The sequence below is a fragment of the Diabrotica virgifera genome, chromosome 7, assembly GCF_917563875.1.
Source record: "Diabrotica virgifera virgifera chromosome 7, PGI_DIABVI_V3a".
NCBI classification, from domain to species: Eukaryota; Metazoa; Arthropoda; class Insecta; order Coleoptera; family Chrysomelidae; genus Diabrotica; species Diabrotica virgifera.
The window spans coordinates 137,995,471-138,009,122 of NC_065449.1; the positions used below are offsets into that span (position 1 = coordinate 137,995,471).

Below are 13,652 nucleotides of genomic sequence, written 5' to 3' on the forward strand. Positions count from 1 at the left end.
TGTCTTTGCAAAATATAATTCCGTTCGTGTTGATTCCAGAAGTTCTTATGACTTTTTTAGGGCTAAATTAAACAGGGTTCAAGGGAGTGCGCAACCTTCTATCTTCTACTTTTACTACCTTCTATTTCTACTACCATAGAAAATGGTTGTAAGCTTTTTGTGATTTACTTTTAGATGAACTTATAATGTGTATGGATTCATACTGGAGACGTTTTCAACAAAGATGAAGTATGTAGCAAGATTCTTGTTTTCTTCTCCAATAATTTTGTTACTCCCACAAGAAGTCCCACAAATATCCTTATAAACTACATTTCATGTATTGTTGGTTGTATAACTGTCAGAGAATATAAATACTGAAGTTTTATAATTTTATTTCGCTATCTATTAGTATTTTATAATAATAAATAGCGAAAAACATACCGTTTATTCGCATATAAATGTATATTATTTAGTTTAGCGATTATTATAATATTTTTTGTAATTATCTGCTCTCTTTTTATATCATGGCCACGGCTGACATCTATGAGAAAACCTTACAAGTGATTGACAGTTGGTAGTTGGTACAAAGTCAAATACCAAATTGGTATCATTGGTATTTTAAAATAAAATAATATGAAAATATTCTACATATTTATGTCCATGTAAATAATAATTAATTATTAATCTGTCACAGTTTGTATTTATTTATTCATTACTTAAAAACCGATAATATGTCACAAGAAGAAAACGACAAAATTTTGGCACTCTATTATTCAGCAATAGATTGGTAAGTATAGGTATACCTAAAATAAACATAATTATCTCATTCATTATTAATACCTATATTATTTCAAGTTATGAAGAGGTGGAAGTTCTTTTTGGCTCTGAAAACTTGGATTATAAAAACGTAAATGCGGGATTACAACGTTGTTGCAAAAGCATAGAGAATATAATTTTTAGCGAAAATAATAAATGTTCCTTCCTGGTAAGTAAAATACATTATTTTAACAATTAAACATAAGACTATGTGTAGCACTAGAAAGTGAAATTTTATTTAAGTAGGTATATTTTTTTCTTCGAAGATTCTATAAATCTGGCAGTGCGGTTACACTTTACAATTGTTTAAAATTGTTGAAAATTATATTCACTGATAATAATGTTATAAATACATTCATGTCCTATTTTTAACATAAGTGCAGTGAAACAAAACTAAACATCAATGAAAATTTTAATATTTACGTAATTTGTAGTTAATAGTACCTACTACCTAAATATTTGCAAACAAGTATAGGTATACAGTGAGAACGTTTGAGTTGGAATAAATTAATTTTCTCGAGAATGGGCGACTCTGAAGATAAATCCTGAAACATATCGATTTTTATTTTTAAATTATGATTTTTTGGCTACATATCATACTAGTGACGCCATCCGTCTGGCGATGATTTTTTTAAATGAGAATATGAGTCGTGTGATAGCTCATTCGAAAGGTCATTCAATTATCTATTCACTAATATAAGTATAAACATTAACATAACTATTTATACGAGGTGCTCAAAAAAAAAATTGAATTAAATTAATGAGACAAAAAGAAGAATGAATATAACTTATTTAATTCGAAATAAAGGGTGATTTATTTAGAGGTACTTTTTTTGGTGAGGATTTGTTGGGAGATCGTGCATGAATGGTATCACCTAAAGTTGTTTTCTTATTCAGTATTGTTTGACATTTCATCCTAGAAAGACTTATAACTCGGCACAACGTCTAGAAATTATTTTGTATGACGAAAATAGGCGTTCAATGAGGAATGTGTTTCGTGCGTTTAGAGCAAAAAAAATGTTTTCCGATGAGACCCGTTTTTGGCTTAATGAAGACATGAATATACAAAATGCCCGTATTTGGGTTGATGGTGAGCAACCCAAAGAGGTTCAAAAGTTGCCAATACATTAAAAAAAACACTGTTTGGTGTGATTTATGGGCCGGTGTCATCGTCGGTTCATGTCTTGGACCGGCACCGGCCAGAATGTTACTGTGAATGGAGACCATTATCGCGCCATGGTAACAGACTATTTGGTACCAGAAATTGAAGTTCGTAGTTTAAGTGACATTTGGTTCCACAAATATGGCGCCAACTGCCATACATCCCGTGAAAGCATGGCTTTACTGACAAAACGGTTCGGTGAGCAATTTATTTCACGCTTCGGATCAGTGACTTGGCCGCCTATATCCTGTGACATCACACGTCTAGTCGTTTTCCTCTGGGGCTACCTCAAGTCCAAAGTCTACATGAATAAACCGGCTACGATTAAGGCATTGGAGGCCAGTATTACTCGAGTTCTGGTCAAATACCAATCGAAAAGCTCGAACGCGTCATCAAGAATTAGACCTTCAGAATGGACCGTCTTAACCGCAGTCATGGTCAACATTTGAAAGAAATTATCTTTAAGAAGTAATTGTAAAGAATGGTTCTTTTTTGCGACAATAAAGATTTTCAAATAAAATTCATTTTTTTTATTGAAATAAATGGCGACTCGATTCTAGTTTTCTGTTGACCTAGATATCAAAATATCAAAAGGCACCGCTGGGAAATATTCCAAAAATGCGGTTCAGAGAAACTATATGAAACGAGTCTTTGTACTCTCATACAGAGTATGGCATTAGTAAAAATACAAAAATAGACGGTTTAGTTTTGATTTAAATCTGTCTCCTGCCATCCCCCGATAGCGCTATTTCTAGGTCTACCTTTTGTCAAGGAGGCTATGCAAGAAGACAAATTTAAATCAAAACTTCCGTAGTTCTCGGTATACAATAAAACTATTTATACCGGAGTAAGGTTAGAACGCCCTCTAACGGGGAATAAGTGAAATAAATGGCGACTCGATTCTAGTTTTCTGTTGACCTAGATATCAAAATATCAAAAGGCACCGCTGGGAAATATTCCAAAAATGCGGTTCAGAGAAACTATATGAAACGAGTCTTTGTACTCTCATACAGAGTATGGCATTAGTAAAAATACAAAAATAGACGGTTTAGTTTTGATTTAAATCTGTCTCCTGCCATCCCCCGATAGCGCTATTTCTAGGTCTACCTTTTGTCAAGGAGGCTATGCAAGAAGACAAATTTAAATCAAAACTTCCGTAGTTCTCGGTATACAATAAAACTATTTATACCGGAGTAAGGTTAGAACGCCCTCTAACGGGGAATAAGTGAAATAAATGGCGACTCGATTCTAGTTTTCTGTTGACCTAGATATCAAAATATCAAAAGGCACCGCTGGGAAATATTCCAAAAATGCGGTTCAGAGAAACTATATGAAACGAGTCTTTGTACTCTCATACAGAGTATGGCATTAGTAAAAATACAAAAATAGACGGTTTAGTTTTGATTTAAATCTGTCTCCTGCCATCCCCCGATAGCGCTATTTCTAGGTCTACCTTTTGTCAAGGAGGCTATGCAAGAAGACAAATTTAAATCAAAACTTCCGTAGTTCTCGGTATACAATAAAACTATTTATACCGGAGTAAGGTTAGAACGCCCTCTAACGGGGAATAAGTGAAATAAATGGCGACTCGATTCTAGTTTTCTGTTGACCTAGATATCAAAATATCAAAAGGCACCGCTGGGAAATATTCCAAAAATGCGGTTCAGAGAAACTATATGAAACGAGTCTTTGTACTCTCATACAGAGTATGGCATTAGTAAAAATACAAAAATAGACGGTTTAGTTTTGATTTAAATCTGTCTCCTGCCATCCCCCGATAGCGCTATTTCTAGGTCTACCTTTTGTCAAGGAGGCTATGCAAGAAGACAAATTTAAATCAAAACTTCCGTAGTTCTCGGTATACAATAAAACTATTTATACCGGAGTAAGGTTAGAACGCCCTCTAACGGGGAATAAGTGAAATAAATGGCGACTCGATTCTAGTTTTCTGTTGACCTAGATATCAAAATATCAAAAGGCACCGCTGGGAAATATTCCAAAAATGCGGTTCAGAGAAACTATATGAAACGAGTCTTTGTACTCTCATACAGAGTATGGCATTAGTAAAAATACAAAAATAGACGGTTTAGTTTATTTTTTGTATAATTAATTTATAGATTTTTTTTATTGTTTTTTCTTTTTTAAAAAAGTACCTATAAATGAATCACCCTTTACATTTTACTGTTGTCCAAAACAGGAAAAAATGTTTATTTGATAAATAAATATTAAAAAAATAAACTATTTTTAATGGGAAATAAGCCACAATTAAAAAATGATTTTATTAACGTTTCGAAGCCCAAATCGGGTTTCGTTGTTATATTGTTAAAATAAATATTGTTTTTCGCTTAAATTCAATATTAAAGCTACCACCCACCTGGCTCTTAGCAGTTTGAACATTTAATTTAAGCTAAAAGCAATGTTTATTTTGCAAATTAACATTTTTTTCTGTTTTTTGACAGCAGTAAAGTATATTTTGCATTAAATAAATTACATACATTCTTCTTTTTCTCTCAATTATTTTAATTCAAAAAATTTTTCTTTGAACACCCTGTATAAATAATTTTGTTAGTGTTTATCTTAGTGAATAGAGAATTAACCCTTAACTGGTCCTGCGTCGCGCGTCATCGTCTGACAGACAATTCAATATTTTTAATTATTTTTTATTGGAAATTGGCACCGCCCGACAGGCAAGTTGTTCTATCTAATCCTTACACTATACGCTCTGAGCTTCGCTGGTGTCGCTCCTAGCGGAATATTAATACAACTTTTACCGGTAATTTTTAAATTTATTATTTAATTGTTATTGCTTAATATTTACGACGCAAAAAAGTAATTAAATTGTAATCGATTTTTTTAAGATTTTGCTAATCATTTTGACATTCTATTGATGAAATATTAATTTCTTACTTCGGATACTTTCACAATTATCGTGTAGATGGCGCTAAGATTAATAGATTAATTTATAATTGCATATTACGGAACATTAAAAAAACTTAAATTCAGTATTTAAAACGTAAGTATATTTAAGGTAAAAATATATACCACAGCTTTGACCAACTAATATTTTTTATAATTAATGTTTTTATTTTTAATTTTAAATTAATCACTTTGACATTTATGTCAAATTTCCGGTAAAGGTTTACAGACTTGTCACTACTGGCGCTCGAGAATTTTAAAATATCCCCTCTACGTACGAGTACACAGCGTATAGAGCTTTTCATCGATTGTCATTTGTTTCGAGCTTCTGTCATGTGTCATATAATATTAATATATCTACGTCATACGTCTTTGGTTTGTATCATTGGTTATATCAATAACGTATGACGTAGATATATTAATATTATGTGACACATGACAGAAGCTCGAAACAAATAACTGTGAATGAAAAGCCATATTGAAGCTTGACAGTGATGTGGGAGGGAGGGGATGTGACATGAGGTGAAGTAGATGGGATCGCTTTCACGGGCTAAATGGGGAAGGCAATATGGCGGAACAACTCTTTAGCAGTATATTCTGTTCTATATAAAGTATATAATTATAAAATTGTATTATATTATATAAATATATATATATATATATATATATATATACAAAAAATACTGGATATTAGTGACTGTCAATATCAACAAACAAGTGGTTTATTAGGGTTGCAGTCAGAAGTTTGGCCAGGATATCAATGAAACACTCTTTTGACTTTTTGTCTAGCTTTCGGGGTTGTTTGACCCCTTTATCAAGACTCTGTAATATAAAACAAAAATGTAAGTATTTTAAAATATTACATTGTTTTAGTAAACCTACTAGTCGTTGAGATTATTAAAAAGAAGCTTGATGATGCTCAACATTTCAAATTAACACAAATATTGTTAACAGAAAACAAAGGACACAATACATTTTAAAATTTTTGAATAATTAGCAGAAATACAATAATTATTCTGTCATGTTAACCTACTGATAATGTAAGTCAAAAACTCTGACACATAGAGAACAGAAAGAAGAAACAATCAAATTAAAAAGTATCAAATAAAAAAGTAATTAAGTGTTATGATTATTGTGGTTCTTTTTAAAACATCAGAGGCCCATACAAGGTGTGTTTAAATTCACTAACTGTACTTAAGAGTATGCAACTCATTATACGTCCATGTGTATTTTGTAAAACAAACAAGTATTTTTATGTTTTGGTTTTTAGTGTTGCGCAAGTAGATAACAATATATGTTGCTAAGTTTTTCTATATCTGATTTTTTATTTATACATGAGTTGCTAGATTTTATGCAACACATTTCCCCAAAAACGCGTTTACAGTGGTTTGTTTCCCTTGCCAAAATACAGGAACCCTCGAAATTGTACTCATGTTTCAATGTTATAGCATGTTCTGTTAGTGCACATGCATTTATTTTGTTAACTTTTATGTCACTACGGTGACTGATAGCTCTACTATGGAAATTACGAGATGTTTCGCCAATGTACACGTTGTTACAATTGAAACAAGGTATAGAATATACAACATTCGAAGATTCCTGTATAGTGAAGGGATCCTTAGTTTTTGTGTATAACGTAGACACCGTTTTCACATTCCTTGTTGCGATTTTTAAGCCATTCACATTTTTGAAAATATTGAATAGCTTTTGGCCTTAAAAAGTAGAGTCACTAAATTGTCGCACCTGGAATTTAGGGATAGGGGACTAAAAAAGCTGAGATCCATATTATTAGAAAATTCTTATCCCATAGGGCTTCTAAACAAACTTATTTTTGGTTCTCCTTCTTGTCAATCAGCTGACGGACGAAATTGTCATAATAATGAAGTCCGACAACTGACAGGCAAAACATCAGTAGTACCACCCAAAATAACTTTTGGTTCCTTGCCCTACATTCCTGATCTGACACCGAAGCTATTCAACATTTTCAAAAATGTGAATGGCTTAAAAATCGCAACAAGGAATGTGAAAACGGTGTCTATGTTATACACAAAAACTAAGAATCCCTTCACTATACAGGAATCTTCGAATGTTGTATATTCTATACCTTGTTTCAATTGTAACAACGTGTACATTGGCGAAACATCTCGTAATTTCCATAGTAGAGCTACAAGTCACCGTAGTGACATAAAAGTTAACAAAATAAATGCATGTGCACTAACAGAACATGCTATAGCATTGAAACATGAGTTCAATTTCGAGGGTTCCTGTATTTTGGCAAGGGAAACAAACCACTGTAAACGCGTTTTTGTGGAAATGTGTTGCATAAAATCTAGCAACTCATGTATAAATAAAAAATCAGATATAGAAAAACTTAGCAACATATATTGTTATCTACTTGCGCAACACTAAAAACCAAAACATAAAAATACTTGTTTGTTTTACAAAACACACATGGACGTATAATGAGTTGCATACTCTTAAGTACAGTTAGTGAATTTAAACACACCTTGTATGGGCCTCTGATGTTTTAAAAAGAACCACAATAATCATAACACTTAATTACTTTTTTATTTGATACTTTTTAATTTGATTGTTTCTTCTTTCTGTTCTCTATGTGTTAGAGTTTTTGACTTACATTATCAGTAGGTTAACATGACAGAATAATTATTGTATTTCTGCTAATTATTCAAAAATTTTAAAATGTATTGTGTCCTTTGTTTTCTGTTGTCAATATTTGTGTTAATTTGAAATGTTGAGCATCATCAAGCTTCTTTTTAATAATCTCAACGACTAGTGGGTTTACTAAAACAATGTAATATTTTAAAATACTTACATTTTTGTTTTATATTACAGAGTCTTGATAAAGGGGTCAAACAACCCCGAAAGCTAGACAAAAAGTCAAAAGAGTGTTTCTTTGATATCCTGGCCAAACTTCTGACTGCAACCCTAATAAACCACTTGTTTGTTTATATATATATATATATATATATATATATATATATATATATATATATATATATATATATATATATAATTGTTAATATGTAATGACTGTTGGAATTGTAATAAAAATTTTTTTGGGGAATGCAGTCAATAAATTTTTGGGCTATTCAGTGAAACACTTTGAACTTATTAGTCGAGCTTTCGAAAATTTTATTTTCTTTATCAAGACTATCTACAAATAAAAATGTTTAAATTTAGATAAAACTCAAAAAATAAAACTTAACTTACTGCTCGTGGTTACAAATTAATAATTATACAACTTATATAAAAACATGAAAATTTCTTAAAAGTAATATGTAAACGTAAAAGTTTTGATAGTATGTCAATTCGACATCACTCAAAAAAATGTCGTTGGACTACTATAATAATTCGATGGGTTGGGAAAGAAATTAATGACATAATTTGTTGTAATTTATGATAGAAGAAATAAAAAAAATATATTTTAGGTAGAATTATTAGTAATATTTCAACAAATTTTAATAAGACAAAATGTTATTATAAATGATACTTAATTTATCAATGTCAGATCTCTTATTAATGCAATTTGATTTTTTTATCCAAACCATTTCTTTAAATTCTCTTTTGCGTAAATTAATTTCCCTTTCTAAAATTGTGGTTTCTTGAAACATGAAAACATGATCATCATTAATCACATGTTCTGCCAAGGCAGAATATATATATATATATATATATATATAATTAATAATTTTAATAATTAACTAACAACATATATTCCACGTATAACATAAAAAACCTGCCCGCCGCCATATTGCCTTTCCCAAAAGTGTCAAATCAAGTGGTCCCATTTAAGGTTTGTTCCAACACGACCGAGAACCGTCACGAAACGGTAACGCTCCTGCGCAGTAAACAAAATCCGTTCCAACAAAAATATGATCGTCATCGGATCGTCCTTCCCACTGTTCCAACAAGAATTGTGATCTTTTAGTGGTGGTTTCGTGATGACCATTTCAGTAATCGGGAAATAGGGTTTTTCATTGATTGTCATTTGTTTTGAGCTTTTGTCATGTGTCACATAATATTAATATATCTACGGCATACGTCTTTAGCTTTTATCATTGGATATACCAACAACAATATACATATTGATAGATAAATCAGTTATCAATCAGGTAACCGTTCCAACATCGGTTTCAAAATTACCGTCATGGGACGATAACTGGGCGATACAATTACGAACATGCGCACAACAAACGGTACAAGTAGTTTCGTGACGGTTTCTGGACCGTCCAAAAGTTTATGTTGGAACAAACCTTTAGTAAACACGAGAGCATCTCTTATGTCATATCCCCTCTCTCCCACATTACTGAAGCTTGACAAGTGGATGTATTTGAGACAAGTTTCTCTCAGTTCCTAAAAAGTTGTCGCAACAGTTATGGGGAGAGTAGTTTCTCAGACGACGCCGGACCGTTTGTGTTACTTTTTTGTGTTCATACTTGGAGTTCAAGAAGAACAAGAGGACAATCAGATTGATATTGTTATTTCAGAAAAATGCAAAGATTTGCAGTTTATGTCCGAGTAGAAATCGCAGGATGACAAAATACCTGTGCTTGCGATGCAGAAAGCCTATTTGTTTGGGATGTACAGCTGGTTCCTAAAAAAACTGATACGACTCTTGGTAAGATTTGATCATTTTGAGCAGTGTATGATTGATCTGACATTATATTATATTTATTATGACAGACAAATAATAAAATAAACAAACAAACGGCCATTTTTTTAGGTTGAAGTTATCTGATAAATTTTAAGATTTGGCAGTGACATTAAAGGCCGCGTCCCACCATCAAATAATTTGATCAAACTGGTTTGAGCAAACTGAAAGTGACAAGAAAGTGACAGTTAGTGACGTCACATCCTGAGTGTTCATTGTGGATAATAATGAAAAATTTTAATTTTAAATAAAGTACAAACAAGTTAGACAAGTCAATACAAAAAATTTGATCAAACTAGACTGATAGTGAGAGCACAGATTTTTAGAATTTCAAAAAAAACTGCAATTGTGACGTCACTTTGACGTACTTCCTCAAGTACGTCAAGTTTGCTCAAACTGTTTGATCAAATTATTTGATGGTGAGACGCGGCCTTAACACTATGTAAATAATAAGTATTTATCCTTCAAAATTTAGTAAATTAAATATAATTAAAGTCATATTCATTATATCACACCTCATCAAAACCTTTTTACAAGAACATAGTCAGCGATTTTGATATGGCTTAGAGCCAGACTACATCAAGATCGCCTATAAATCGTGCTGGTAATTGCCTTGCAGCGAGACCAAAAACAAAAAGAAGAAGAAGAAGAAAGTACACTGCTCAATTTTCTACAAAATACGCCTAAGAGGATCTGTACGTATTTTCGGCTGCAGTGCTATTCAAATGGGGATTCATTTTTTTCGAATCCTGAGAAAACTAATAAGTATTTTTGAAAAATTTAAACGCAGAATGAAAGATTACGTTATTAGCGAGGGCCGAAAGTCCCTGAGAACTTCTATAATGTTTATTTTAATAAGTTACAGGGGTGAAAAACTAAGAGAAAATTTAGTGTGATTTTTAATTTCAAATATATCATTCAAAATAAACTTTTTATTTATTCTAAGGGACTTTCGGCCCTCGGTAATAATTTAGTCTTTCATTCTCCGTTTAAATTTTTCAAAAATATTTATTGCTTTTTTCAGGATTCGAAAAAAATGAACACAATGTCGTGGTAATATTTTCCAAATCTATCTTTGTCTTACAACGCACTCAGCCGAATATAATGTTGTCAGCATATATTGTCAATCAAACTGACAATCAGTGGCAATTTTAAATATTTGACATTGCATCGGGAATATGTTGAGTTATTAATTAAATATTATTGATATATACGCTGTGAGCTCGTACGTAGAGGGGATGTTTACAAATTCGCGAGCGCCAGTAGTGGCAAGTCTGTAAACGTTTACCGGAAATTTGACATAAATGTCAAAGTGATTAATTTAAAATTAAAATTAAAAACATTATTTATAAAAAATATTAGTTGGTCAAAGCTGTGGTATATATTTTTACCTTAAATATACTTACGTCTTAAATACTGAATTTAAGTTTTTTTAATGTTCCGTAATATGTAATTATAAATTAATCTTAGCGCCATCTACACGATAATTGTGAAAGTATCCGAAGTAAGAAATTCATATTTTATCAATAGAACGTCAAAATGATTAGCAAAATCTTAAAAAAATCGATTACAATTTAATTACTTTTTTGCGTTGTAAATATTAAGCGATAACAATTAAATAATAAATTTAAAAATTACCGGTAAAAGTTGAATTAATAACCGCTAGGAGCGACACCAACAAAGCTCAGAGCGTATAGTGTATTTGATAAATAATTGATTTAAGACGTGAACTTAATAAAAAGTTATTTATTGTGTATTATTTCTGGAAGATCCAAGCAGAGAATACATCAGGATAATATATTCTGTGATCCAAGTATTTTGTTGTTAAAGCGATGTTCAAAATTGTAAGCGTTCCATAGCAATATATTATTAAAAAATCACTTAACACTTTTCCTCTTTTCTCGATTGAGTATTAGTCTTTGTTGTACAAATAAATTATTACAATCACTGAATACATAGTTAGTGAAGAAATTATCACATTTATTAACTGAATTAATAATTTGCAATTATAAAAATAACAGTTATCCAAGAACATTCAAAACCCATCTCTTTAAATTAATGGTGACATTTTCAAGTAGAATGACATTCTAGTACCTAATGTTTACATATCCATACCAGTGTGAATTTTACTACACGTAATTTGACGTGTAAAGACAGAAAAAGTAGGGATACACGTAACATATTTGCGAATTATGTACCCATAGCCTTAAGAGTCGTATCAGTTTTTTTTTTGGAACCGGCTGTACAAAACCACTACCTATGTAAAAATTGCATATAAAATTGGTAAAGTTTGAGTGATGATGGAAACAAACATTTTTTATCGATTTTTATTTTACCTAGTTTTTTGTTTAGTATGCAGTTTGAACATTTATCCTAGCAATACATTTTTTTTTCATGTTGTTTTTCATATATTTTTTTATTTACTTTACAAAACCATGTACTTTTTCACAAATATTTGTACAGATTTCAGTTTTATTTTAATATTTTTTTCTTAACCCAAATAACGCCCAAATCTAATACGTTCACTTTTATATAAATATATCAGGGTATGTTTGTAGCATTTTTTTATTCTTAATAAAAAAATTATTTTTGAGTGTTGTTTTGCTATCTTGAAAACAGTAGTTTCGCAGACGACGCCGGACCAGTTACGCTACTGCTACAGTACCGGATTAGTTAAGGGTTAACTAACCTTTCGAATGAGCTATCACACGACCCCTATTCTCATTAAAAAAAATCATCGACTACGTCATCACGCTCAGATAGATGAGGTCACTGGTATGATATACAGTATGTCCCTGTAAGTTGTATCCATATGGAAAACTTTTTTATTATTAATTTTACGAAAAAAAATTATTCTTTATAAAAAGTTCTGCATGGTCCAAAACCCAAAATTCAACCATCAGATATCAAATTTTATAAATGTTATACGGGGTACGTCAAAAAGTTTGAATTTCACTCAAGAGTAAAGTAGCTTTCTTTTTCACAATATTGAAAAATGCTATTATGAAAAGTTGTTTGCAATTAAAAAATATATTCTAATATGCAATTACATCCTTCTAATTGAAAAAAAATTGTTTTTGAAAATTATGGATAACATAACATTATTTTCAGTTATTTCAATTCTGATAACTCTTTTATTATTAATTTTATGAAAAAAGTGATTCTTAATAAAAAGTTTTGAATGGTCTAAAACCTAAAATACAACCATCTTATATCAAATTTTATCAATGTTATACGAGGTATGTCAAAAATGATAAATTTAGATCAAAAGTAAAGTACCTTTATAGTTCAGAATATTTCAATTAGAAGGATGTAATTACATACTGAAACATAGTTTTTAGTTCTAAATAACTTTTTATAATAACAATTTTCGATATTGTGAAAAATAAACGTATTTTACTCTTGAGTGAAATTCATATTTTTTGACATACCTCGTATAAAATTGATAAAATTTGACATAAGATGGTTGTATTTAGGTTTTAGACCATGCAGAACTTTTTATTAAGAATCACTTTTTTCGTAAAATTAATAATAAAAGAGTTATCTGAATTGAAATAACTGAAAATAATGTTAGTTATCCTAAATGTATCAATTTTTTTTTTTCAATTAGAAGGATGTAATTGCATACTAGAATATAGTTTTTAATTCCAAACAACTTCTCATAATAGCAATTTTCAATATTGTGAAAAATAAAGCTACTTTACTCTTGAGTGAAATTCAAACTTTTTGACATACCTCGTATAATATTAAAAAAAAATGATATTTTATGGTTAAATCTTAGGTTTTGGACCATGCAGAGCTTTTTATGAAGAATAACTTTTTTCGTAAAATTAATAATAAAAAAGTTTTCCATATGGATACAACTTACAGGGACATACTGTATATGCCAAAAAATTATAATTTAAAAATAAAAATCGACCTATTTCGGGATTTATCTCCAGAGTCGCCTATTCTCGAGAAAATGAATTTATTCCAACTCAAACGTCCTCACTGTATATATTTTTCTTTGTAAATACATTAAGGGCCGGTTGTTCGAACGCTAATCAAGAAGTTGATTATAATTAAGTCCCCTTAACAACTATCAAATAATAACACCCCTCATTCGTA

General features: G+C 30.7%; 1 protein-coding gene across 1 annotated transcript in view; it reads left to right on the forward strand.

Annotated features, from left to right (window-relative positions):
• Positions 1–620: 620 nt before the first annotated feature.
• The window catches only part of LOC114331038 (uncharacterized), an 88,275-nt gene continuing 75,243 nt past the window's right edge, over positions 621–13,652 (forward strand). The window contains exons 1-2 of the mRNA XM_028280501.2: positions 621–766; positions 835–964. Of these exons, the coding sequence (XP_028136302.2) occupies positions 711–766; positions 835–964 (186 nt within the window). The 5' untranslated portion in view covers positions 621–710. The remainder of the gene's footprint in view (positions 767–834; positions 965–13,652) is intronic.